General features: G+C 41.5%; 1 protein-coding gene across 8 annotated transcripts; it reads right to left on the bottom strand.

Moving 5' to 3' along the window:
• Positions 1-167: 167 nt before the first annotated feature.
• LOC124034571 (snRNA-activating protein complex subunit 4-like) lies at positions 168-27768 on the bottom strand. 8 transcript variants are annotated; one of them, XM_046347939.1, is made up of 25 exons: positions 27503-27768; positions 18281-18421; positions 18090-18130; positions 17924-18002; positions 17739-17770; positions 17486-17626; positions 17221-17346; positions 17054-17132; positions 16875-16956; positions 16583-16684; positions 14880-14970; positions 14619-14783; positions 14186-14336; positions 13738-13844; positions 13503-13597; positions 11279-11370; positions 11086-11171; positions 10542-10994; positions 10032-10121; positions 8008-8188; positions 3880-3950; positions 3443-3499; positions 2748-2787; positions 639-2227; positions 168-534 (listed from the first exon to the last, which is right to left on the bottom strand). In XM_046347939.1, the coding sequence occupies exons 2-25, from the start codon at positions 18405-18407 to the stop codon at positions 439-441; spliced, it is 4173 nt and encodes a 1390-aa protein (XP_046203895.1). In that variant the 5' UTR covers positions 18408-18421; positions 27503-27768; the 3' UTR covers positions 168-438. The 8 variants fall into 8 exon arrangements, with proteins under 8 accessions (XP_046203895.1, XP_046203892.1, XP_046203897.1 ...); XM_046347936.1 differs by lacking the exon at positions 27503-27768 and adding an exon at positions 27175-27492; XM_046347941.1 differs by lacking the exon at positions 27503-27768 and adding an exon at positions 27175-27492 and having other exon boundaries at positions 8008-8077.
• Positions 27769-27910: the final 142 nt, after the last annotated feature.

The raw sequence follows: 27910 nt of genomic DNA, 5'->3' as shown, positions 1-27910 counted from the left end.
AAAATAAAACAGTGACAGAATATAATGAGTTTTATAGCTAGTGTTTTCTGCACAGATTTAAACTATTATGCACCATGAAAATGTCACCCTCGGTGACCACTATGTGGTCTGCAAAAAAAACTGGTTGTTGAGATTCGATCTGACCAATGTGCTCTGCAGATCCAATGTATACGCATTTTTTAACAGAATGATTTATTACAAAATATGTACAGGTCAACATAATTATTCTTATACATTGTGTAAATGGTTCAATTATAAACAAAAACAAGTACAAATACGAACCATTCATTAAGTACAATTTCAACAGCAAATATACTGTAATGAGTGATGTCATAGATCCCTTTTTATGACCCTGACATCACAACAAAATTGGCAAGAACTTTTAAACACAAAAACCTGGTTTAACCCGTAAGATGACACATTCCAAAACTATTCCAATTACTCCATGTCTAGGTCACGGCTTTTATTTCTTGTGGCGATTCCGGAGAAGAAGGTGGCAGGAGATCCTGTTCCATCAGTGCTTAGCAGAGGGGCCTGAGAAAAGAACATAAGATCTGCTCAACAGTTCAGTGAGAGAAGAGGACAGAAAGGCAGTGTATCGAACATAAGAAGGAGGATTGGTTTGAGACTGAACTCACCTGGAGTGTTGTTTGCTGTTCATACAAAGTATAGATCTGCATCCCTGGAGGGTTCCTGAAAGGTTCCTCCTCCACATCACTGTGGTCCGGGGTGGGAGACATGGGGAATTTGACTGGATTGATAGTAGCCAGAAGAGCAGGCATGGTGAAACAAGACAAGAAGCGAGCCTTCAGGAGGAGGTAGCCTGGGTTATGGATGAAACGCTCTGCCACCAGGCTCCGCACTGCTGCTACCTGCTGCTCCTCTTCCTGGTTCTCTTTCTCCTCTGGGTGCAGGACCATCATGGCACTAATTGCCAATGTTGTTTTACATTTCAGGAGACTCGACAGGGTATCCAGGCTGCTGACAAAGGGGGGAAGATAGGGTAGAGTGACATCCAACTCCGGAAGCGCAATTCCATTCTTGCCATTCAACCACTCGCTCACTTTGGCCGGGTCCTCCATGAATATCAGTTTGGGATCAAACTGTATTACTTCTGGATTGCGGGGTGGAGGGACACGTTTAGGGGGATAAAGCTGCATGACTCGGAAGGCTCCCTGAGGGAATGAGGCTGGAAGAGAGCCCGGAGGGACGTTGAGGACGAAAGCCTGTGGCGGGCCAGTCTGTGGTCTAATGGGAGCCGAGATGACCGTGTTCTTGGGAACAGAGAGAACAGGTGACACTGCATTGAGCTGGGGACAAGTGGTTGCCACAGTCTGCAGGACTGGGTTAGTCATTCTCATGCTGTTCACTGGGTTGGTCATCCTTGGAGCAGTGTTGCTTATGAAGGTAGTGGAGGTGGAGGGAGAGGAGAAAACAGATGGGGAGGCAGTTCCCTGTGCTATGTATGATGCAGAGAGAGATGGGCAGACATGGGTCACATTGGAGGAGGCCTGTGCTGCAGCAGCATTTAGTGTTAGAGGGACTTGCTGGTTGACAATAACAGGTGATGGACAAGCAGGTGCAAAAGCATTTGCTGGTAGATTCTGAGGTGTCATCTGAATGCCAATGCCACTGATTGGCACAAGTCCATCGCGCGTCAGGACCCAGGCAGTTTGTGGAGGGGACAGAATTATGTTAGAAAGTTGGCCAACCAGGTTTCCTTTGGGAGGACTTTGCGTACGGGCTTTCTTGCGTTTAGGCGACTGTTCCACTGACTTTTTTGCAATTGCAGCATCCTCGACCTCTTTGGGGGCCTGTGATTTCTCAGTAGGTTTGAGATTGTGTTTCTTTGCTGAAAGATTCTCATTTATCTGAACATTCACCCTGTCTATTATGATTGAGGATTGGACAGGAGCAGGGAGTATAGGTTGGCTGGGGGTTGAGGGTAAAGGTTGACCAGGGGTGGTAGGTATGGGTCGGCTGGGGGTAAAGGGTCCGGGTTGGGTAAGTGGAGAAGGCATGAGTTGTTGTCTGGAAGTTGGAGTGAATGGGACCATAGGATGTGGGGTGGACTGTACTACAGGCTGTCCAATGACAAAGGTCTGAGGGATCATCATCACAAGTTGACTGTTCTGTTGCTGGCTGTTCTGCTGCTCGTTTCCCTTCCGTTTCAGCATACTGGCTACCGTTCTGGGACCATGCCGTTGCGTTGTTTTTTTCAATAAAGCTAGAATAAAGTAAATAAAAAGAGGCATTTATGTAAAACATAATTCACATATGGGTGTAATTACCACAATTATAAAAAATAAATTTGACATTTAATATCAATGAATAGATTTGTTGTCTTTAAATACTTTGCAGTTGACCATCGCTGATCGGGGTGCTGAAGCTCTTAGCTAATTAATAAGTGATTTTGGGTGGCGAGAGAATGCAGAGAAAGTAAGCAGGAAGTGACTGCCCCTCAGCCTCAAGTTTCTCAACTTCTGTAGTTGAATTTTTTGTGTCTTCAACGCGCAGGAAAGTAGTGCACTGGTCTTCAAGCGCATAAAATCATAAAAGGGATCTGACAGAGGTCAATTCATCCACAAACACAAACATAATTGTATATACATTTTAAAATGGCTGCATTTTCATACATTTTTTTTAAAATAACCACGAAGCCCATTCAAAACAGCATGGGAATCGATACGGAAGTAAAGGGGACATCAATGGCATATTCAATGCGATATACAAACATAATATGTTACCCTGTTTCTCTTCCCAAGATCTGTGTCCCGTGAGTACCGCCTGAAACAGATAAATTGACATCACAATTGCTCTATTCAAATTGCTTATACAGTGCATTTGGAAAGTATTCAGACCCCTTTACTTTGTTACCTTACAGACTTATTCTAAAATGTATTCAATTGTCGTCGTCCCCCCTCAATCTGTACACAATACCCCATAATGAAAAAGCAAAAACAGGTTGACATTTTTGCATTTTTCAAAAGAAATATTACATTTGTATTCATACCCTTTACTCAGTACTTTGTTGAAGCATATTTGGAAGCGATTACATCCTCAAGTCTTATTGGGTATGACGCTACAAGCTTGGCACACCTGTATTTGGGGAGTTTCTCGCATTCTTCTCTGGAGATCTTCTCAAGCTCTGTCAGATTGGATGGGGAGCATCGTTGCATAGCTACTATCAAGTCTCTCCAGAGATGATGTTCGATCGGGTTCAAATCCTGGCTCTGGCTGGGTCACTCAAGGACATTCAGAGACTTGTCTGATGATCAATTTAATCAATTTTAAAATAAGTCTGTAAAGTAACAAAATGTGGAAAAAGTCAAGGGGTCTGAATGCACAGTAAGTAGCAATTATTATATAGATGCAAAAACCTAAAACTGTAAAGGTTTTAAAGTATGAGGACTTTTTGTTTATGGTGTAGTAAATTACTCACTTGTTTGTTACGCATTTGAATTATCTGCTTACAGTCCTCAGCATCCACACGGAGGACCTGTTTCAGATTGCATTAGAAAATGCATAATATAAAATGTTCATATGATCAGGATCGGCTGACAATGGATTCAAAATATGGCATTATCAGTTAACCCTTCTCAGATATTCTGGACTGAGGTTATGATGCATTCATTTGGTACCATAATAGCTAGTCATGTGCTCTTGATATACCAATAAAGAACAGATGTTGTAAAATGTGTTCCATTTTTGCTGTATGTAGCGTGAAGTCATTTGTGTTTGTCTATCAGCATTAGAATACATGCCAGAATTTCTGCATAGGCCTAGGTGCTCACATCCATAAGAAAAACCCAACTAACATAATGACATTATTGTGCTCATTCATATAAAAATGTTGCCCCCACTGGGTTCATTCCCTACCTGCAGAAAGAACAAGAACACTGGGGTATTGTTGAGTCCAATGCTCTCTGATCTCTCTCGCACCATGTCAGCTACAAAAACAAGAGAAAGTAGGATCAATTTAGAGTCATATACACTGACTATATAAAAAATTAAGAACCCCTGCTCTTTCCATGACAGACTGACCAGGTGAAAGTTATAATCAACTATTGATGTCACTTGTTAAACCCACTTAAAAGCAGTGCAGATGAAGGAGGGTAGAGGAGATGGGTTAAAGAAGGATTTTTATGCCTTGAGACTGTTGAAACATACGGGGTATGCTACCCCATGGTAGTAGGCGCCAGGCGCACCGTTTTGTGTCTGCAACGCTTCTAGATTTTTCATGCTCAACAATTTCCCGAGTGTCAAGAATGGTCCATCACCCAAAGGACATCCAGCCAACTTGACAACTGTGGGAAGCATTGGCGTCAACATGGGCCAATATATGGAATGCTTTCCACACATTGTACACTACCGGCCAAAAGTTTTTAAAACACCTACTCATTCACCGTTTTTTCTTTATTTGTACTATTTACTACATTGTAGAATAATAGTGAAGACAAACTATGAAATAATACATATGGAATCATGTAGTAACCAAAAAAATTTTTTAACAAATCAAAATATATTTTATATTTGAGATTCTTAAAATAGCCACCCGTTGCCTTGATGACAGCTTTGCACACTCTTAGCATTCTCTAAACCAGCTTCATGAGGCAGTCACCTAGAATGCATTTCAATTAACAGGTGTGCCTTCTTAAAAGTTAAAGCATTTCAGAAGGGAACGTTGATTTGTGACAAGGGGGTGGGGGTGTTTTACAGAAAATATCCCTATTTGGTAAAAGAACAAGTCCACATTATGGCAAGAACAGCTCAAATAAGCAAAGAGAAACGACAGTCCATCATTACTTTAAGAATTTCTAGAACTTTGAACATTTCTTCAAGTGCAGTCACAAAAACCATCAAGCGCTATGATGAAACTGGCTCTAATGAGGACCGCCACAGGAATGGAAGACCCAGAGTTAGAATGGGTCTCCCATTCTCTAATGAGGATAAGCTCATTAGAGTTAATAGTATCAGAATTTGCAGCCCAAATAAATGCTTCAGAGTTCAAGTAACAGACATCTCAACATCAACTGTTCAGAGGAGACTGTGTGAATCAGACCTTCATGGTTGAATTGCTGCAAAGAAACCACTACTAAAGGACACCAATAATAAGAAGAGACTTGCTTGGGCCAAGAAACACGAGCAATGGACGGACGTTAGACAGGTGGAAATTTGTCCTTTGGTTTGGTGTCTAAATTGGAGATTTTTGGTTCCAACCTCCATGTCTTTGTGAGACGAGGTGTGCGTGTATGGATTATATCCGCATGTGTATTTCACACCGTAAAGCATGGAGGTGTTATGGTGTGGGGGAATTTTGCTGTTGACATTGTCTGAGATTAATTTAGAATTCAAGGCAGACTTAAACCGCATGGCTACCACAGCCTTCTGCAGCGATACGCCATCCCAAGTCAATGACCCAACACAACTCCAGGCTGTGTAAGGGCTATTTTACCAAGAAGGATAGTAATTGAGTGCTGCATCAGATGACCTGGCCTCCACAATCCCCCAACCTCAACCAAATTGAGATGGTTTGTGATGAGTTGGACTGCAGAGTGGAGGAAAAGCAGCCAACAAGTGCTCAGCATGTGGGAACTCCTTCAAGACTGTTGGAAAAACAGAGAATGCCAAGAGTGTGCAATGCTGTCAATATTAAGAAGGTGCTCCTAATGCTTGGTATACTCAGTGTATATATGGAGATTAGCCAATGCGGTATACAGTGGGGCAAAAAAGTATTTAGTCAGCCACCAATTGTGCAAGTTCTCCCACTTAAAAACATGAGGCCTGTAATTTGCATCATAGGTGCACTTCAACTATGACAGACAAAATGAGGAAAAAAATTCCAGAAAATCACATTGTAGGATTTTTAATGAATATATTTGCAAATTATGGTGGAAAATAAGTATTTGGTCACCTACAAACAAGCAAGATTTCTGGCTCACAGACCTGTAACTTCTTCTTTAAGAGGCTCCTCTGTCCTCCACTCGTTACCTGTATTAATGGTACCTGTTTGAACATGTTATCAGTATAAAAGACACCTGTCCACAATCTCAAACAGTCATACTCCAAACTCCACTATGGCCAAGACCAAGGAGCTGTCAAAGGACACCAGAAACGAAATTGTAGACCTGCACCAGGCTGGGAAGACTGAATCTGCAATAGGTAAGCAGCTTGGTTTGAAGAAATCAAACTGTGGGAGCAATTATTAGAAAATGGAAGACATACAAGACCACTGATAATCTCCTTCGATCTGGGGCTCCAAGCAAGATCTCAGCCCGTGGGGTCAAAATGATCACAAGAACTGTGAGCAAAAATCCCAGAACCACACGGGGGGACCTAGTGAATGACCTGCAGAGAGCTGGGACCAAAGTAACAAAGCCTACCATCAGTAACACACTACGCCGCCAGGGACTCAAATCCTGCAGTGCCAGACGTGTCCCCCTGCTTAAGCAAGTACATGTCCAGGCCCGTCTGAAGTTTGCTAGAGAGCATTTGGATGATCCAGAAGAAGATTGGGAGAATGTCATATGGTCAGATGAAACCAAAATATAACTCTTTGGTAAAAACTCAACTCGTCGTGTTTGGAGGACAAAGAATGCTGAGTTGCATCTAAAGAACACCATACCTACTGTGAAGCATGGGGGTAGAAACATGCTTTGGGGCTGTTTTTCTGCAAAGGGACCAGGAGAACTGATCCGTGTAAAGGAAAGAATGAATGGGGCCATGTATCGTGAGATTTTGAATGAAAATCTCCTTCCATCAGCAAGGGCATGACAATGATCCCAAACACACCGCCCGGACAACGAAGGAGTGGCTTCGTAAGAAGCATTTCAAGGTCCTAGAGTGGTCTAGCCAGTCTCCAGATCTCAATCCCATAGAAAATCTTTGGAGGGAGTTGAAAGTCCGTGTTGCCCAGCAACAGCCCCAAAACATCACTGCTCTAGAGGAGATCTGCATGGAGGAATGGGCCAAAATACCAGCAACAGTGTGTGAAAAGCTTGTGAAGACTCACAGAAAGCGTTTGACCTCTGTCATTGCCAACAAAGGGTATATAACAAAGTATTGAGGCAAACTTTTGTTATTGACCAAATACTTATTTTCCACCATAATTTGCAAATTCATTAAAAATCATACAATGTGATTGTCTGGATTTGTTTTCTCATTTTGTCTGTCATAGTTGAAGTGTACCTATGATGAAAATTACAGGCCTTTCATCTTTTTAAGTGGGAGAATTTGCACAATTGGTGGCTGACTAAATACTTTAGCCCCACTGTATGTCTGAATGTTCCAAGAGTGCCACTTTTCTCCTCCATAGCTGTTGCTAAGTGATAATTGAAGCTTCCGCATTGTGCTGTTTATTTGCAATTTGTTGACATCACAACACAGTACAGACTTGGATACACATTATCCCGAATGCGAATCAATAAAAACATGTTACATTTGCAGCTCTGTTTTGCTTGTTTACAGTGGGTAATTTCAGAGGGAACCATCAGAGGCAATCACCAACATGTATAGAATAAAGGCGCTAACATAGCAGCCATTTTAAAACCTGGCCAAGCTACCACCATACCCCGTTCAAAGGCAATTAAATCTTTTGTCTTGCATATTCACCCTCTGAATGAAACACATACACAATCCATGTCTCAATTATCTTGAGGCTTCAAAATCCTTCTTTAACCTGTCTCCTCCCTTTCATCTACACGGACTGAAGTGGATTTAAGAAGTGATATCACTTAGGGATCATAGCTTTAACCTGGTCATTCTACGGCATGGAAAGAGCAGGTGTTCGTAATGTTTTGTACACTTACTGTATATAACTCTGGGTCAAATCCTTGGTTTAGTCTTCCAAAACCCATTATTTAACAACAAGAACGCTAATTTTACTTATCTACAAGTGAGACCAATTTGTAAGTCGCTCTGGATAAGAGCGTCTGCTGTATGACTTAAATGTAATGTAAATGTATGAGAGAAGTTAGGACGCATTACCTGTGACAACTCATAAAGTACCTTCACTGAGCTTGTTTGAAGAGATTGGTGGGGGCATAAGCACATTGCCCACCCAGGGAGTGACTGCCAACTGAAGGGAATAGTTGAGAGTGGTGTTGGTTTCACTGTTGGCAGAGGAGTACTTTTGCCTTGAGCAATTGTGGGGCGTCCCCTGGTCACTGCTTGTAGACCCACTGCTTTTCTGCAGACATGTACAGTACAAGTCAAACGTTTGGACACACCTACTCATTCAAGGGTTTTTCTTTATTTTTTACATTGTAGAATAATAGTGATGACATCAAAACTATGAAATAACAAATCAAAATATTTTTTATATTTGAGATTCTTCAAAGTAGCCACCCTTTGCTTTGATGACAGCTTTGCACACACTTAGCATTCTCTCAACCAGTTTTATGAGGAATGCTTTTCCAACTGTCTTGAAGGAGTTCCCACATAGCACTTGTTGGCTGCTTTTCCTTCACTCTGTGGGCCAACTCATCCCAAACCATCTCAATTGGGTTGAGGTCGGGTAATTGTGGAGGTCAGGTCATCTGATCCAGCACAACCTTACACAGCCTGGCGTTGTGTTGGGTCATTGTCCTATTGAAAAACAAATTAAAGTCCCACTAGCGCAAACCAGATGGGATGGCGTAATGCTGTGGTAGCCATGCTGGTTAAGTGTGCCTTGAATTTTAAATAAAATCACAGAGAGCGTCACCAGCAAAGCACCCCCACGCTTCACGGTTGGAACCACACATGCAGAGATCTTCCGTTCACCTACTCTGCGTCTCACAAAGCCACGGCGGTTGGAACCAAAAATCTCAAATTTGGAATCAGACCAAATGACAGATTTCCACCAGTCTAATGTCAATTGTTTGTTTTTCTTGGCCCAAGCAAGTCTCTTATTATTGGTGTCCTTTAGTAGTGGTTTCTTTTCAGCAATTCGACCATTAAGGCCTGATTCTGAACGGTTGATGTTGAGATGTGTCTGTTACTTGCACTCTGTGAGTAATTTATTTGGATGCAATCTGAGGTCCAGTTAACTCTTATCCAGGTCTTCCATTCCTGTGGCGGTCCCCATGAGAGCCAGTTTCATCATAGCACTTGATGGTTTTTGCGACTGCACTTAAAGAAACGTTCAAAGTTCTTGAAATTTTCTGCATTGACTGACCTTCATGTCCTAAAAGTAATGACGGACTGTCGTTTCTCTTTGCTTATTTGAGCTGTTCTTGCCATGATATGGACTTGGTCTTTTACAAAATAGGGCTATCTTCTGTATGCCACCCCTACCTTGTCACAAAAAAACTGATTGGCTCAAAATCATTAAGGAAAGAAATTCCACAAATTAACTTTTAACAAGGCACACCTGTTAATTGAAATGCATTCCAGGTGACTACCTCATGAAGATGGTTGAGAGAATGCTATGAGTGTGCAAAGCTGTCATCAAGGCAAAAGGTGGCTACTTTGAAGAATCACAAATATATTTTGATTTGTTTAACACTTGTTGGGTTAATATATGATTCCATGTGTTATTTCATAGTTTAGATGTCTTCACTTATTCTACAATGTAGAAAATAGTAAAAATAAAGAAAAACCCTTGAATGAGTAGGTGTGTCCAAACTTTTGACTGGTACTGTACATAGAAAACAGACACAAATCACAGGCTTTGCGAGGAGAAGACCTCTGTATTAACAAAGCTCAATTTCCATCATCGATTGAGCTAGATAGGCTATGCAACGAAACCTTAAGAGCACACAACTATTTTAACACACTGTTCTTACCTAGATTCAAGCTTTTACTATATTTATTTGTATGAAACAATAAGATTTATTGATGGATTCTAATAAATCAAACATTTTATCAACATTTCCTTTAAAAAAATAGATCTAATTTTCACTAAATCTATTTTGACAAATGAACAAAAATGTATCCACTGGAATCATATTTGTTTGGGATAAAAAGCAATTGAAACACCTGTTCTACCACATAAAGAGAGGCGAAATGAAAATATTTTTGTAATTTTTGAGTGTCACCTGGCAACTTACACGTTTTGTGGCATTTGTTTTCTTCCAAGTGATCAGGTTCCTCACCTCTCCATAGCATACCTGGAGCATGGCCAGGTCACTGTTGCAATCCTTTAGAAGGAACACATACAGAGAATGTTGCATGCTCAAAGCAGGAATCAATTGGTTAGCCAGCTAACTTTACTACATATTCTAAAATAAGAATCATATTTCTGCGTTCATAAACAAAGACTCACTTTAAAATGAGCTACACAGCTGATGAACGATTGAATGTTTACTAAATGTTAACTGCCTCGTGATCCCATTTTGTGATACATTCAGATTAACTTAATATGTAGCTATGGTTACTGATGCAGATCTAGTCTCTGCTTTATGATGGTGGTATTTGGGAACAAAATGACAATGGTTGCACTCATTTTAGGTTGCCAACTTCATATAGGCCGGTCTAGGGATGGGTGTTCAAAATCTGCATACGCTATTCACATATTGGTGCAACGAATCACATGACTGTTAATAAATAAATGCTGGTACCTTTGCCAGGATTGGGGGGTTTTGTCCAATGACAGTGGCCGCAGGCTCGCCAAAGCGGTCCAGGACGGTGGAGCGGACCACCATGAACTTGCGTGCTGCGGCCTGGCTGTCCGTCGCTTCCTGCTCTTGCGTTGTGTACTTGCTGGGCCATTCAACCATCACACTCCTCACCATCCCTTCAAACTGCTTCTCTCGCATGGGGATCCATTGCTCCAAGTCTGGTTGGGTGTATTCTTCAAAAATGTCACTTTCCTGATCAGATCCGTACAGTTCAGAGAATTTCTGTTTCTTCTCGTCGTCACTGTCCATAAATTCCATCTTGACGCGCTCCTCTTCATCGGCGCTTGAGTGCACATCATTGTCTAGCCTCTTCAGCCTACTCTTGATGCTCCTCACAGCCACTGCCTTTCTCCTCTGCAATCCTCTTCTACTTCTGTCCCTCCGAGGTCTGGGCTGTTTACAAAAATAAGAGAGTAATTAACTATATGTTCAGTGTTACAGACTGAGTTGAGAAGGACAATAAGGCTACATAGTCAACACTCACCTTGTACCCGGTCATTCTCCTCCACTGTTGAAGGACCTGGCTGTCAATTCTGTTAGGCATTTCAGCAGCTATCTTAGCCCATTTACCTATAGAAAAGGACAAAATAAACTGTTAAGACCTGATTATCAAGAAAGGTAACCCGATTCTTTTGATATAGTTTCTATGCGAGTCAGCTTTCTATAGCAGTTCCTACATCCATATTTCTCCACCAATTGTCGAAGTTGCGCCTTTTCCTCCTCGTCAAATGGCCCCTTCTTCACGTTCCCAATCAGGACGTCCACATACCTACAGAATGAAACAGCGGTTTGTCAGTAACCGTATATTCTAATTAAGCAAGGCCGAGGGGTGTAGTATATGGCCAATATACCACAGCTAAGGGCTTTTCTTACACACAACGCAACGCGGAGTGCCTGGATACAGCCCTTAGCCATGGTATATTGGCCATATATCACAAACCCGAGATGCCTTATTGCTGTTATAAAGTGGTTACCAACGTAGAGCAGTAAAAAATATTTATTTTGTCATACCGTGCTATGCGATCTGATATACGGATGGCTGCAGGGTCTAAAATTAACACCCCGCCACCTGCAGGTAGATTTTGGCATTGGAGTGTAAAGATGTCTATTTCACCAGCCATGTTGGCGGGTGTTCAGGGCTCCACAGTGTGAGCATTTCACTCGCATTTGTGAATAAAAAGGCAAGTATGATCACAGTATGATCAGTATGAAACGCTGCAGTTGCTGTTTTCAATGTATTTCTGCCGTTTAGTTTCATAGCTGGTAAATTAGTCGCACATAGTCAAACTACGAATCCTACACAGCCTATTGCACTTGGAGCTGCAACACTGCCTGGCTGGGGGCTGTGCGCATGTTAAGAGCTGAGTGACAGATTCATTTTTAGAAGCGCTGCGCACAGGCATAAAAGTTGGTATAATTGACTTGAAACCAAAATCTACTGAAGTGAGATTTTGTCCTTGTGTTTCTTGGCTATTTACATTGTTTTGTTCACAAGCTAGGTTGTTTTTCTATGTTTGAGTTTCAACTGCTAGGGAAGAGAAGACAATGCTTTTACTATTCAGACTCTCACAGGAACAAACATGACTGGAGTCGCACTACCATGGTAACCTCATTTTTTGTCTCATCTGTGATATTTTGGTTAAAAAGACTCCGGTCACAAAAAAAAATACTAAATTTAACAATATACCACGTTACGTCTTACTAGTAATACATTTGTTTTAGAAACATTACAAAGCATATTCACACATTTTTTTGTGTTTTGTTGGTGTCATTTTAGCTGTATTTTTTAAATATTTTGTCTGAAACACATATTTTGTCTGATAACACATTCTGAATCGTCATAACAGCTACATAACTTGTCATAACACTTATATTTAGACCTGTTGTGCCTATATTGCATTATTTTATGGAAGGTTATGCCACATACATAAGTGTGAAAACCCACAAAACCTTCCAAACATGACAAAACATTCCATTTCACCATAGCCTACTTGTCAATAATATGTTTGCTATAAAACATTTTCTGAAATTGACCATATTTAATTATCCTTGTAATTGCGTACAAATTGATGTCAGACATGCACCCACCCCAATGCGCTGTTACTGATGACTGGGATGAATGCAGGAGCAGGACTAGACACCCTCTTTTTGACTGATGACTGACATGTACGTGATGACTGACATTGACTGATGAAGGGCATGTACGTGACAGGCCTATCTGGCTTATGTATGATTATGATGGTCATAATGCTTCTTGACAGTATCAAAGTGTATTTTCTTAGTACAAGTAAAAAGACACAGGATGGTCATTATACTTCATCATGAAGTGTATTCTCTGCAAGTTATATAAAATATGATGGAAAAAAAGTGACTAAATAATTCATTAAAACAAAGGACTTCAGAAACAAACTTTCAAACTAACGGAAACTTCTCGGCAGGGAAAAAAACAATTCGCATAAATGTGGGTTTTCACACTCTTATGTGGGCGTCATAACCAGCCATAAAATAACACAATGTCACAACAGGTGTAAATATATGGGTCATGACAGTGTTATGACCCTATTATGGCAGGTTATGTCAACTGTTATGACATATGACATGTTATGAGCGTGTAATAACGTGTTGACGCTTGGTTTCAAGTAATGTGTAACCAAAAAAATCTGAGTGGCTGGTAGATATTTTGATCTACCTGGCACAGTGGCTAGTGGACTAAGAAAATATGTCATGCCCTGCATGGCTGTCAGCCAATCAGCATTCAAAGCTCGAACCACCCAGTTTATAATACTTTTTCAAGTTTGCGTTAACTAGAATAGGGTGGCCATCAGGGAGACTTTCAGTGAACGTCGTGAGAGTTTGGTCAATGCGTTGGCTCTATCGAGCAGAGTCAATAGAAGTCTTCACCTGTCCCTACACTGGCTATCATTTCTGCCAGGCACATCCTGACGCATCTTCCACCAGTTCCCCGCCCCGTGTTTAGCCACTGCACTCAGTAGCATCTGCAACAACAAACAAAAGAGCACAACTTATATTATCAAATATTTATACTGTACATATGGGGACATCACAACATTTCCTGGGAACAGATTAGATGAAGCTAAAGATACTATTCCCAACAAAAAAGCCCTCCTGCCCATACCTCATCTTCTTCTTTAGACCAATGGCCTTTCGTGAGGGTGGGGTCCAGAACCTGAGTCCACCGATACATCAGCTGGCATGAATCCCGGCCCTCCATGAAATAGGAGACTGGAGTACAACAGAAATCATGGAGCTGAATTCCCAGAATCCAACACATGATGCACTACCATGACAAGCTACAGTATCTTGTATTGAACAAGCACTTTTTCTGAATAGAAAAATCAGTAGAATAATGCAGTGGACAGTACCTTGAGAGCTTTGCATTTATATTTACATTTGAGTCATTTAGCAGAACTCTTATCCAGAGCGACTTACAGTAGTGAGTGCATACAATTTCATCAGTTAACGCTCCTACTGGAGCCTTACAAAGTTGGGTACATAAGCTGGGGACAACAATAACATAGATGATGAGTAAAAGCCAGGGTGTATATTGGGTGGTGGGGACTTACTCTGGGTGTAAGGGATGTAGTTTCCTATCCGCATCTTCTCCACTAGCTCTCGAAGGATGTCGTCCTCCACTCCGCACCACATCCTCCTCTTGAAGTCGGTGCAGATGTAGCGTTGGTATGTCTGGAGACACATGAAGGCTGTCCTGTTGGTCTGTGTGTGACAGACAGAGAAGAGGACATGAGTTCAGAATGGACAAACCTGAATAGTTTACACATTCAAAGAAATTGGTCATGTTAGGATGTTCAGGGAATTACACTTGACCGAACTACAACCGAGAAACCTAACGGTTCAGTATCAGGTACTTCGCTCTAAACAAAGTATAATCAATCAATCAAACTGTACAAATCAGGACTAGAAATATCACCTCTGGATCCCACTGATAGGAGAGCGTAACAATCATGAGGCTATTTGACCAATACTGTCTGGTCTTACCCCAAGTTTATCAGCAATCTGATCCCAGTTGTGGTGCCCATATTTCACAGCAACTTTCTTGAGCATCTCAATTTCATCTTCCTTCCAACTAGCTTTATTAATGGAGGGATGCAGGTAGTTCTGCCAAAAGCTTTTTATGTCCTCAGCTTCACGGATGCCTTCAAACTTGATAGGAATAAGATGTTAGCGTCAACATTTAAGCCTTTTTAGCAATAGCAAAACAAACACATGAATAGAGAAGACAGCAGTTACTCGACCCACATCAATATTGGAAATCTTTTGCCAGTCATGGTCATCATAGCGGCCACCCATCAGCTCATCCTCCTTCAGTGCACTGCAAGGGAAGGCAGATCTGGCAACAGTTATATAGAAATGGTTTGACTCAGGAACCACAAAAGGAGTGGAGTCCATGAACATTACAATACAATTACTTTGCAGACAGAGTTCAGTGTGTCAAATCGGAGGGCAAGCTGTCCGGTCCTCTGGCAGTCTCTATGGGGGTGCCACAGGGTTCAATTCTCGGGCCGACTCTTTTCTCTGTATATATCAATGATGTTGGTCTTGCTGCGGGCGATTCCCTGATCCACCACTACGCAGACGACACCATTCTATATACTTTCGGCCCGTCATTGGACACTGTGCTATCTAACCTCCAAACGAGCTTCAATGCCATACAACACTCCTTCCGTGGCCTCCAACTGCTCTTAAACGCTAGTAAAACCAAATGCATGCTTTTCAACCGATCGCTGCCTGCACCCACATGCCCGACTAGCATCACCACACTGGATGGTTCCGACCTTGAATATGTGGACACCTATAAGTACCTAGGTGTCTGGCTAGACTGCAAACTCTCCTTCCAGACCCATATCAAACATCTCCAATCGAAAATCAAATCAAGAGTCGGCTTTCTATTCCACAACAAAGCCTCCTTCACTCACGCTGCCAAGCTTACCCTAGTAAAACTGACTATCCTACCGATCCTCGACTTCGGCGATGTCATCTACAAAATGGCTTCCAACACTCTACTCAGCAAACTGGATGCAGTTTATCACAGTGCCATCCGTTTTGTCACTAAAGCACCTTATGCTACCCACCACTGCGACTTGTATGCTCTAGTCGGCTGGCCCTCGCTACATATTCGTCGCCAGACCCACTGGCTCCAGGTCATCTACAAGGTCATGCTAGGTAAAGCTCCGCCTTATCTCAGTTCACTGGTCACGATGGCAACACCCATCCGTAGCACGCGCTCCAGCAGGTGTATCTCACTGATCATCCCTAAAGCCAACACCTCATTCAGCCGCCTTTCGTTCCAGTACTCTGCTGCCTGTGACTGGAACGAATTGCAAAAATCGCTGAAGTTGGAGACTTATCTCCCTCACCAACTTCAAACATCAGCTATCTGAGCAGCTAACCGATCGCTGCAGCTGTACATAATCTATTGGTAAATAGCCCACCCATTTTCACCTACCTCATCCCCACAGTTTTTATTCATTTACTTTTCTGCTCTTTTGCACACCAATATCTCTACCTGTACATGATCATCTGATCATTTATCACTCCAGTGTTAATCTGCAATATTTTAATTATTCGCCTACCTCCTCATGCCTTTTGCACACATTGTATATAGACTCCCCTTTTCTCTACTGTGTCATTGACTTGTTAATTGTTTACTTCATGTGTAACTCTGTGTTGTCTGTTCACACTGCTATGCTTCATCTTGGCCAGGTCGCAGTTGCAAATGAGAACTTGTTCTCAACTAGCCTACCTGGTTAAATAAAGGTGAAATAAAAATAAATAAAATAAATAAAAAAATACATATGGATTAAACAATTAAATCCATTTAATCTCTTCATGTAAAGTGAGAACAAACACAAAACAGACATGTCTGACAAGATAACCAGTGTCATCTTGGAATTAATAGGCTAGATTGTTATTTTCCGTAAAATAGTTATGATGGTAATCACCTGATGGCCTCAATGTCCTTTTCAATTTCAGTGATTTGTTTCCGCAGGATTAGCTTTTCCACGTCTTCAGCTTTGGCCATTTTCTGTGTAAGGTATTCAACCCTTTGAGACAAAATCATGTCATTCATGTAGGCCAATTTGTTAACACCAATCCTAAAAATGTTTACCTACATTTCATAAACCCTATGTAAAAATCTGAAGTTTTGCTCCTGTGATTTTCAAAATGTAGCAAATAAGACATTCCCATTATCAAAAGATACCATTCAGGGGAAAACAATCACCCTTTACTTACTTGGACAGCTTGGGCTGTATCATGCGTTTCATGCTGTCTTTGACCACAGCATTTATCAGCAGACTCTTCTGCCACCCCTCCCCTGAAAAATATTTAAAGTCACTCTCCGATAATGGTGATGTCATTTAACAAGGATGCAAGGAGCACTAAGGTCTAACAATTATTATTTTTAGGCTCACATTTTTTCATCTTGACGTCGTGAGTAGGTCTGATTCTTTTACTCATCTTCTCCCTGGTTTCTGGATTAGCTGGTGGGCCCTGTGGGAATTAGAGAGGCAATGTAAAATCATGTAGGTATAACCCCTTGACCATTCTCATATTGTACTGAATCAGAACTCATCCCAACCATAAATGTGACTTTATCTCTGAAATAGGGCTTCAGAAAGCTCCCCAAGAAAAGCTTCAGTGTGGGTTCTCCAGATGTGGTAGCCTGGGGAGTTCCTGTTCCAGATAGCTGAGACATAATCTCTTTCTGTTGGGAAAAACAACAAAAAATATTACATCGCATGGACATTGCATAGCTCAGAGCAAAAACTTGAAAATATTAATTGAACAGATTTTAGACTGCACCTTTAAGAGAAGCTGTGGGCTGTTAGTTATTGGTCTCTTACTTGTTGCTGTTGATTGTCTGTTAACAGTTGTTCCAGGTACTCTAATTTCTCTTTCAACACTTCCTGATAAACCAGGTTAATTTGCAGACATGTATCTGTGTTCTGGGGTAGGTCCAGCTCCTCAGCACTGTCCTCTTCGCTCTACCAGACATGGGAGAAAGGAGAGCGCAAGGCCATGTTACAGTAACCTTATATCATGTAACAAACTGAAAACTGGAGTGCTGGAATTGTGAAAATGCTAATCAATACTAACCAATTCTGTTGAACTTCCTTGGCCATCCACATCTGTTTCAATACATTATAAAAGGGGTCACACTCACTCCCGGTATAAATGTATACTAGCAGGAAAACTTAAATCCCTGAAACAATGAATAACCTGTTGAAACAACACAAGGCAAGGTCCTTGGCTACCTGACAGAATCTCATAATTAAATGCACCTGGACCAAGAGTGGACTCCAACTCTTCAATCTCCCTCTGTATTCGCTCCCGCTCTGCCTCCAGGTTCCCCGGAGAACCCTAGAAGAGCAGGTTGACATTATTTCTCAAATCCCCTGAAATAAATCATGGTCACAAGGTAATATTGGTGATGTCAATAAGTCTTACCAAATCTTCTGGTTGAGAAGCATTGTCGTCGGATCCATCATCTGACAGCAGTGAAAACAAAATAACAGATTTAAGAAACATGCCAAGGAGTTTTGAAGACTAAATTGTATTCTATGATTAGTGCAGGAGTCAGGGTGTCCTCTCGATACAAGCCCACTGCAACAATGTTTTAACATGCTTTAGATACCAACCAGATGCACAACTGTCTGAAGATAGAAGTTCAATGCCGGAATTGCTTTCGGGTCCAAGGTTTTGCTCCAGCGCCAAAATCTGGCGTTCGATTCTCTCCCTCTGTGCAAGAAGGTCATCCGAGGACATAATGAATGAGGCACCTTTTAAAAACAATGGGTAATGAATGATAACAAAACCAGGGATCAGCTAAAAGGACTAAATACACTGAAAATACAGTAGCTACCGAGTTAAGTTAACCTAAACATTACACTAGTTACAACATAGCTACAGATTATCTGGTGTAACAATGTGATTTAACCAAAGATGTTTGGTTTCCATTACTGGGAGTTACAGAATAAGTACTGTTTGTAACCCATTCATAGAAGCTAACATAAGTGCATTCAGAAAGTATTCAGCAATATTTCCCGCATTTTGTTACGTTAAGCTTTATCCTAAAATGGATTAACAAAAAAATAAATCCTCAATCTACAGACAATACCCCATAAAAGACAAAGAATAAACAGATTTTTAGAAATGTTTGCAAATGTACTAAAATTTTAAACCAGAAATCTTATTTACATAAGTATTTAGACCCTTTGCTATGACACTCGAAATTGAGCTCAAGTGCATCCTGATTCCATTGATCATCCATGAGATGTTTCTACAACTTAATTGTGGAGTCCACCTGTGGTAAATTCAATTGATTGGACATAATTTGAAAGGAACTTAACTGTCTACATAAGGTTCCACATTTGACAGTGTATGTCAGACCAAAAACCAAGCCATGAGGTCGAAGGAATTGTCAGTAAGAGCTCCGAGACAGGCTTATGTTGAGGCACAGATCTGGGGAAGGGTACCAAAACATGTCTGTAGCATTGAAGGTCCCCAAGTACCCAGTGGCCTCCATCATTCTTAAACGGAAGAAGTTTGGAACCACCAAGACTCTTCCTAGAGTGGGCTGCCTGGCCAAACTGAGCCATCAGGAAATAAGGGCCTAGGTCAGGGAGGTGACCAAGAACCCGATGGTCACTCTGACAGAGCTCCAGAGTTCCTCTGTGGAGATGGGAGAACGTTCCAGAAGGACAACCATCTCTGCAGCACTCCACCAATCAGGCCTTTATGGTAGAGTGGCCAGACGGAAGCCACTCCTCAATAAAAAAAAAACACATGACAGCCCGCTTGGAGTTTGCCAAAAGGCAGCTGTCTGGTCTGATGAAACCAAGATTGAACTCTTTGGCCTGAATGCCAAGAGTCACATGTGGACTTGAACCCAATTGAATATGTCTGGCGAGACCTGAAAATAGCTGTGACACTCCCCATCCAACCTGACAGAGCTTGAGAGGATCTACAAAAGAAGAATTGGAGAAACTTGGTTGTAATAGCTGCCAAATGTGCTTCAACAAAGTACTGAGTAAAGGGTCTGAATACTTATGTAAATGTGATAAGTTTGCTAAAAATAAAAAAACTGTCTTTGCTTTATTTTTTATGGGGTATTGTAAGTAGATTTATTAAGTAAAAACAATGTAATACATTTTAGAGTAAGACTACAACGTAACAAAATGTGTAAAAAGTCAAGGGGTCTGATTACTTTCCGAATGCACTGTACATTTAGTGCCCATTGCTGATAGTATCTTCTGGCTGGGACTTTTCTTAAGAGTCCAGACGCTCGTTCTGAACATTAAAACCAGGGGTTGGAACCAGTTCAGGGAACAGAACAGAAATCTGGACAATAAAAAAAAATGTTCTAGCGACAAAATCAGAACAAAAGTAATTTATACTGTTCCGGAAAATAAGTTATTTTAAAAGCATGGGAACTGGTTAATAACTTTGTCTTACGTTCCAGGCATTTTTTACCAGTCCTACAATAAAATGCAATAGAGCACCTATGCAAAGCCCTCATTCCAGTGTATGCCTTCCTGACAGCTGAAAATCTTTGCCAGTGTGTGTGTGAAGGCTACCAGCCCCTCCCCTCCAAAGCATAGCCTGCTGACGTTACAAGTGTGATTCAGAAATTAGAGAGAGAGATACTTAGAGAAGAATGGATTAACTTTTTCAATGCTAATTAATTATTTTTTTACCTTCATTTAACAAGCTAGGCAAGTCAGTGAAGAACAAATGTTTATTTACAATGTCAGCCTACTGGGGAACAGTGGGTTAACTACCTTGTTCAGGGGCAGAACGACAAATTTTTACCTTGTCAGCTCAGGGATTCGATCCAGCAACCTTTCAGTTACTGGCCCAACGTTCTAACCACTAAGCTACCTGCCACCCCAAGAATACTATAGTTACGTTTCACATTTTATTTATTAACTACTTTTATTATTTAAAAACTATAATAATCTGGTGCCACTCTGCACACACAAACAGTGGGGAGAACAAGTATTTGATAACCTGCAAAATCGGTAGTGTTTCCTACATACAAAGCATGTGGATGTCTGTAATTTTTATCATAGGTACACTTCAACTGTGAGAGACAGAATCTAAAACAAAAATACAGAAAATCACATATGATTTTTAAGTAATTAATTTGCATTTTATTGCATGACATAAGTATTTGATCACCTACCAACCAGTAAGAATTCCAGCTCTCAGACCTGTTAGTTTTTCTTTAAGAAGCCCTCCTGTTCTCCACTCATTACCTGTATAAAAGACACCTGTCCACACACTCAATCAAACAGACTCCAACCTCTCCACAATGACCAAGACCAGAGAGCTGTGTAAGGACATGAGGGATAAAATTGTAGACCTGCACAAGGCTGGGATGAGCTACAGGACAATAGGCAAGCAGCTTGGTGAGAAGGCAACAACTGTTGCCGCAATTATTAGAAAATGAAAGAAGTTCAAGATGACAGTCAATCACCCTCGGTCTGGGGCTCCATGCAAGATCTCACCTTGTGGGGCATCAATGATCATGAGGAAGGTGAGGGATCAGCCCAGAACTACACGTCAGGACCTGGTCAATGACCTGAAGAGAGCTGGGACCACAGTCTCAAGTAAAACCATTAGTAACACATTACGCCATCATGGATTAAAATCCTGCAGCGCACGCAAGGTCCCCCTGCTCAAGCCAGCGCACATCCAGGCCCGTCTGAAGTTTGCCAATGACCATCTGGATGATCCAGAGGAGGAATAGGAGAAGGTCATGTGGTCTGATGAGACAAAAATAGAGCTTTTTTGTCTAAACTCCACTTGCCATGTTTGGGGGAAGAAGGATGAGTACAACCCCAAGAACACCATCCCAACCGTGAAGCATGGAGGTGGAAACATCATTCTTTGGGGATGCTTTTCTGCAAAGGGGACAGGACGACTGCACCGTATTGAGGGGAGGATGGATGGGGCCATGTATTGCGAGATCTTGGCCAACAACCTCCTTCCCTCAGTAAGAGCATTGAAGATGGGTCGTGGCTGGGTCTTCCAGCATGACAACGACCCGAAACACACAGCCAAGGCAACTAAGGAGTGGCTCTGTAAGAAGTATCTCAAGATCCTGGAGTAGCCTAGCCAGTCTCCAGACCTGAACCCAATAGAACATCTTTGGAGGGGGCTGAAATTCCGTATTGCCCAGCGTCAGCCCCGAAACCTGAAGGATCTGGAGAAGGTCTGTATGGAGGAGTGGGCCAAAATCCCTGCTGCAGTGTGTGCAAACCTGGTCAAGAACTACAGGAAACATATGATCTCTGTAATTGCAAACAAAGGTTCCTGTACCAAATATTAAGTTCTGCTTTTCTGATGTATCAAATACTTACAGTGGGGCAAAAAAGGATTTAGTCAGCCACCAATTGTGCAAGTTCTCCCGCTTAAAAACATGAGGCATGTAATTTTCATCATAGGTACACTTCAACTATGGCAGACAAAATGAGGAAAGAAAATCCATAAAATCACATTGTAGGATTTTTAATGAATTTATTTGCAAATTATGGTGGAAAATAAGTATTTGGTCACCTACAAACAAGCAAGATTTCTGGCTCTCACAGACCTTCTTTAAGAGGCTCCTCTGTCCTCCACTCGTTACCTGTATTAATGGCACCTGTTTGAACTTATCAATATAAAAGACATCTGTCCACAACCTCAAACAGTCATACTCCAAACTCCACTATGGCCAAGACCAAAGAGCTGTAAAAGGACACCAGAAACAAAATTGTAGACCTGCACCAGGCTAGGAAGACTGAATCTGCAATAGGTAAGCAGCTTGGTTTGAAGAAATCAACTATGGGAGCAATTATTAGGAAATGGAAGACATACAAGACCACTGATAATCTCCCTCGATCTGGGGCTCCACGCAAGATTTCACCACGTGGGCTCAAAATGATCACAAGAACGGTGAGCAAAAATCCCAGAACCACACGGGGGGACCTAGTGAATTACCTGCAGAGAGCTGGGACCAAAGTAACAAAGCCTACGATCAGTAACACACTACGCCGCCAGGGACTCAAATCCTGCAGTGCCAGACGTGTCCCCCTGCTTAAGCCAGTACATGTCCAGGCCCGTCTGAAGTTTGCTAGAGAGCATTTGGATGATCCAGAAGAAGATTGGGAGAATGTCATATGGTCAGATGAAACCAAAATATAACTTTTTGGTAAAAACTCAACTCAGCATTCTTTGTCCTCCAAACACGACAAGTTGCCTCCAAAGAACACCATACCTACTGTGAAGCATGGGGGTGGTAACATCATGCTTTGGGGATGTTTTTCTGTGAAGGGACCAGGAGAACTGATCCGTGTAAAGGAAAGAATGAATGGGGCCATGTATCGTGAGATTTTGAATGAAAACCTCCTTCCATCAGCAAGGGCATTGAAGATGAAATGTGGCTGGGTCTTTCAGCATGACAATGATCCCAAACACACACCCCGGGCAACGAAAGAGTGCCTTCGTAAGAAGCATTTCAGGGTCCTGGAGTGGCCTAGCCAGTCTCCAGATCTTAACCCCATAGAAAATCTTTGGATGGAGTTGAAAGTCTGTGTTGCCCAGCAACAGCCCCAAAACATCACTGCTCTAGAGGAGATCTGCATGGAGGAATGGGCCAAAATACCAGCAACAGTGTGTGAAAACCTTCTGAAGACTTACAGAAAGCGTTTGACCTCTGTCATTGCCAACAAAGGGTATATTGAGATAAACTTTTGTTATTGACCAAATACTTATTTTCCACCATCATTTGCAAATAAATTCATTAAAAATCCTACAATGTGATTATCTGGATTTTTTTTCTCATTTTGTCCATCATAGTTGAAGTGTACCTATGATTAAAATTACAGGCCTCATCTTTTTAAGTGGGAGAACTTGCACAATTGGTGGCTGACTAAATACTTTTTTTGCCCCACTATAAATGTATCACTAGCCACTTTAAACAATGCCACTTCATATGTTTTCATACCCTACATTACTCATCTCATATGTATATACTGTACTCCATACCATCTACTGCATCTTGCCTATGCCATTCGGCCATCACTCATTTATATATTTTTATGTACATATTCGTATTCATTCCTTTACACTTGTGTGTGTGTAAGGTAGTTATTGTGAAATTGTTAGGTTATATTACTTGTTAGATATTACTACATGGTCGGAACTAGAAGCACAAGCATTTCGCTACACTTGCTAACCATGACAAATACATTTGATTTAGGTGTACAGAGGCCCATTAACAACCATCACTCCTATGTTCCAATGGCACGTTGTGTTAGCTAATCCAAGTTTATCATTTTAAAAGGCTAATTGATCATTAGAAAACCCTTTTGCAATCATGTTAGCACAGCTGAAAACTGTTGTCCTCATTGCTTCCATGAGGAGATGGGAGAGTCCCCAGGGCTTGCAGCGTGATCTGCGTCACAAAAAAAATCAAATCAAATTTTATTTGTCACATACACATGGTTAGCAGATGTGAATGTGAGTGTAGCGAAATGCTTGTGCTTCTAGTTCCGACAATGCAGTAATAACCAACAACTAATCTAACTAAATTCCAAAACTACTGTCTAATACACAGTGTAAGGGGATAAAGAATATGTACATAAGGATATATGGATGAGTGATGGTACAGGGCAGCATAGGCAAGTTACAGTAGATGGTATTGAGTACAGTATATACATATGAGATGAGTATGTAAACAAAGTGGCATAGTTAAAGTGGCTAGTGATACATGTATTACATAAGGATGCAGTCGATGATATAGAGTACAGTATACACGCATGCATATGAGATGAATAATGTAGGGTAAGTAACATTATATAAGGTAGCATTGTTTAAAGGGGCTAGTGATATATTTACATCATTTCCCATCAATTCCCATTATTAAAGTGGCTGGAGTTGAGTCAGTGTCAATGTCAGTGTGTTGGCAGCAGCCACTCAATGTTAGTGGTGGCTGTTTAACAGTCTGATGGCCTTGAGATAGAAGCTGTTTTTCAGTCTCTCGGTCCCAGCTTTGATGCACCTGTACTGACCTCGCCTTCTGGATGATAGTGGGGTGAACAGGCAGTGGCTCAGGTGGTTGATGTCCTTGATGATCTTTATGGCCTTCCTGTAACATTGGATGGTGTAGGTGTCCTGGAGGGCAGGTAGTTTGCCCCCGGTGATGCGTTGTGCAGACCTCACTACCCTCTGGAGAGCCTTACGGTTGAGGGCGGAGCAGCTGCCGTACCAGGCGGTGATACAGCCCGCCAGGATGCTCTCGATTGTGCATCTGTAGAAGTTTGTGAGTGCTTTTGGTGACAAGCCAAATTTCTTCAGCCTCCTGAGGTTGAAGAGGCGCTGCTGCGCCTTCTTCACGATGCTGTCTGTGTGAGTGGACCAATTCAGTTTGTCTGTGATGTGTATGCCGAGGAACTTAAAACTTGCTACCCTCTCCACTACTGTTCCATCGATGTGGATAGGGGGGTGTTCCCTCTGCTGTTTCCTGAAGTCCACAATCATCTCCTTCCTTAGTTTTGTTGACGTTGAGTATGAGGTTATTTTCCTGACACCACACTCCGAGGGCCCTCACCTCCTCCCTGTAGGCAGTCTTCTATTTTACAGGCTGACTACGTCGCTCGCGTCGCAAAATACATTTTGAAATCTATATTATTCAATTATTGCACCCACTGCTTACGCGCGCCAACGAGCGTCTGCGTTGCCAAGGGCGAAAATAGAAGTCAGTTCTATTTGTGATGCAGATCGCGCTGCAAGTCATGCCTCTCCCATCTCCTCATTGGTTTATAGATGCAGGTACCAAGTGCCATCTCCTTATCGGTTATACCCACGTGGGTGACTGAAAGATGAGGTCGGTGGAGGTAATGCACCTAATTTATGAAAGGTGCCAATCGCAATATAAAGTCAAGACAAGAAAAAGCCTAGGAGGAGAGATGACTAGAAATGATTTGGTTTATTGTTTTATGTGTGGATTAAATGTCAGAGTAGAGGACCTTGTGCATTTCAGGTAAAATAACAACTCAATGTTTATATCTCAGGACAAATTAGCTAGCAACAGCAAGCTAGTTAAATAAGACCAATTAGCTAGCAAGTGCAAGCTAGCTAGCTAATTGCCATAAATGTTTAATGATTTTCAACCTGTCCCCAAATTAATGTAATTGGTTCAGTTTGTTTTGATATTTTAACCAGCGTGTCATGATAGAGTTTGATGACAAATAAATTGGTGCGCATGCGCCATCGTGCATACATTTATTTTGTCCCCCTACACCAAACGTGATCCCGACACGCAGTTTAAAATATCAAAACAAACTCAACCAGTGACATTAATTTGGGGACATGTCGAAAAGCATTAAACATGTATGGCAATTTAGCTAGTTAGCTTGCATTTGCTAGCTAATTTGTCCTATTTACCTAGCTTGCTGTTTCATCTTTGAAATTATATGGTGATTGGCATCTACACTTTACCATGACAACCGGCAAAACATTTAGTCTTTCAATTACCCAAGTGGGTATAACCAATGAGGAGATGGGAGAGGCAGGACTTTCAACGAGATCTGCCTCAGAAATAGAAAGGAGTTCTATTTTAGCCCTTGTTGTCAACGCAGACGCTCATTGGCGCAATCGAGCAGTGTGGGTGCAATAATTGAATAATATAGATAAACATGTATTTTTTCAACACACGCGATGCGAGCGGTGTAGCCAGCCTGTAAGGCGCTAAAGAGGGTAGTGCTACAGCCCAGTACATCACTGGGGCCAAACGTCCTGCCATCCAGGACCTATATAAGCGAGCGGTGTCAGAGAAAAGCCCATTAAATCGTCAGAGACTCCAGTCATCCACGTAATAGACTGTTTTCTCTGCTACAACACAGCACCGCAAGCCGTACCGGAGCGCTAAGTCTAGGACCCAAAAACCTTTGCCCATTTTGTACGCTACTGGTACTCGCGGTTTATTATCTACGCAGTCACTTCACCCCTACCTAAGTGTACAAATTACACACACTGACCTGGTACCCCCTGTATATAGCCTCGTTGTTGTTACTTTAGTTAATTTGGTAAATATTTTCTAAACCAACAGTGCAGTTCAAGAAGAGTTAAGGGCTGTTAAGTAAGCATTTCACCGTAAGGTCTACACTTGTATTCGGCGCATGTGACAAATAAAACGTTCGATTTGTGAATAGTTACCACAGGCAGTCATAATCCCCGCCCATTTCTACAATTTCTTAACATTTGGTTTTAAACCTAATTTGAATCACACTGCTAATCTTATGTCCACCCTTAAATTAAGACAAAGGTTTTTTTTTACAATATAGCCAATTTTGACTGTGTGGCTGTGGTAGGTAGCTTGGAAACTCGAGCTGGTGGGGCGTGTTGGACCCATGCGCGAGCAGCAACGACAATTTAACATTTGCAGCTAATTCAGTAACTAAAACACTTGAAATAACCCTAATGCAAAAGCAACATCAGTCAATTTCAGCATCAGTCAAAAAGTCTGGTCTCATTTAGCTTAACTTACCAAGTGTCAAATGCAGACAGGTTAACAGATGTCTTGTTATGATTTACAAAATATGATGTAAATATTAAAAAACAAGTAACTGGCTCGCTAGCTAAATCCCAATGAAATTGTTTGGCATGCTTATTCGTTTAACATCTCGACGCGCCGCAAACAACACAGCTGAAACATTAACATTTTTCCCAGCATGCAATTTTGAAGGAATCAAAGTTGGTTATTTTTAATATCCTGACATTCATAATCAATTTAGATTATCGAATGTTCCAACTCAATTCCTTGATTAAAACAATCAAATGTAGCGTTGTAATCTTGAAATTCATGAAATACCCACCATGCAACCCAAACGCCACAGTTAACGTCACAGGCTTTACATGCAGCTCCAGTTTTTCAACGTTACTCGCTATCCGGAACTCCTGGGATGAACTCTAAAATTGTTAATGGTAAGGATTAAGGTAAAGGGTTTAAGGTTATGGATAGCGCTAACCGTTTCTTAACCCAGAGCATTTAAAAACATATATATATTTAGACAGGGAGTCAATGCTAAAACCAAAGTATATTTTCTAGATTAGTCCCGTTTAGCACAATACACACATTAAACTACACATACACATTCGACTAGAGGGAGTGGGGTTATGGGTTGAGATTATGTACACCGTGGTGGCTGGTGGATCATCATAACTATTATCCAATCAGAACCCCAAAAAATGCTACATACAGTATACATGACATTCATGAATAC

This window comes from Oncorhynchus gorbuscha, linkage group LG04 (assembly GCF_021184085.1).
Source record: "Oncorhynchus gorbuscha isolate QuinsamMale2020 ecotype Even-year linkage group LG04, OgorEven_v1.0, whole genome shotgun sequence".
NCBI lineage: Eukaryota > Metazoa > Chordata > Actinopteri > Salmoniformes > Salmonidae > Oncorhynchus > Oncorhynchus gorbuscha.
The sequence above is the reverse complement of the archived record's forward strand: the minus strand, read 5'-3'. Positions and strand labels throughout refer to the sequence as shown.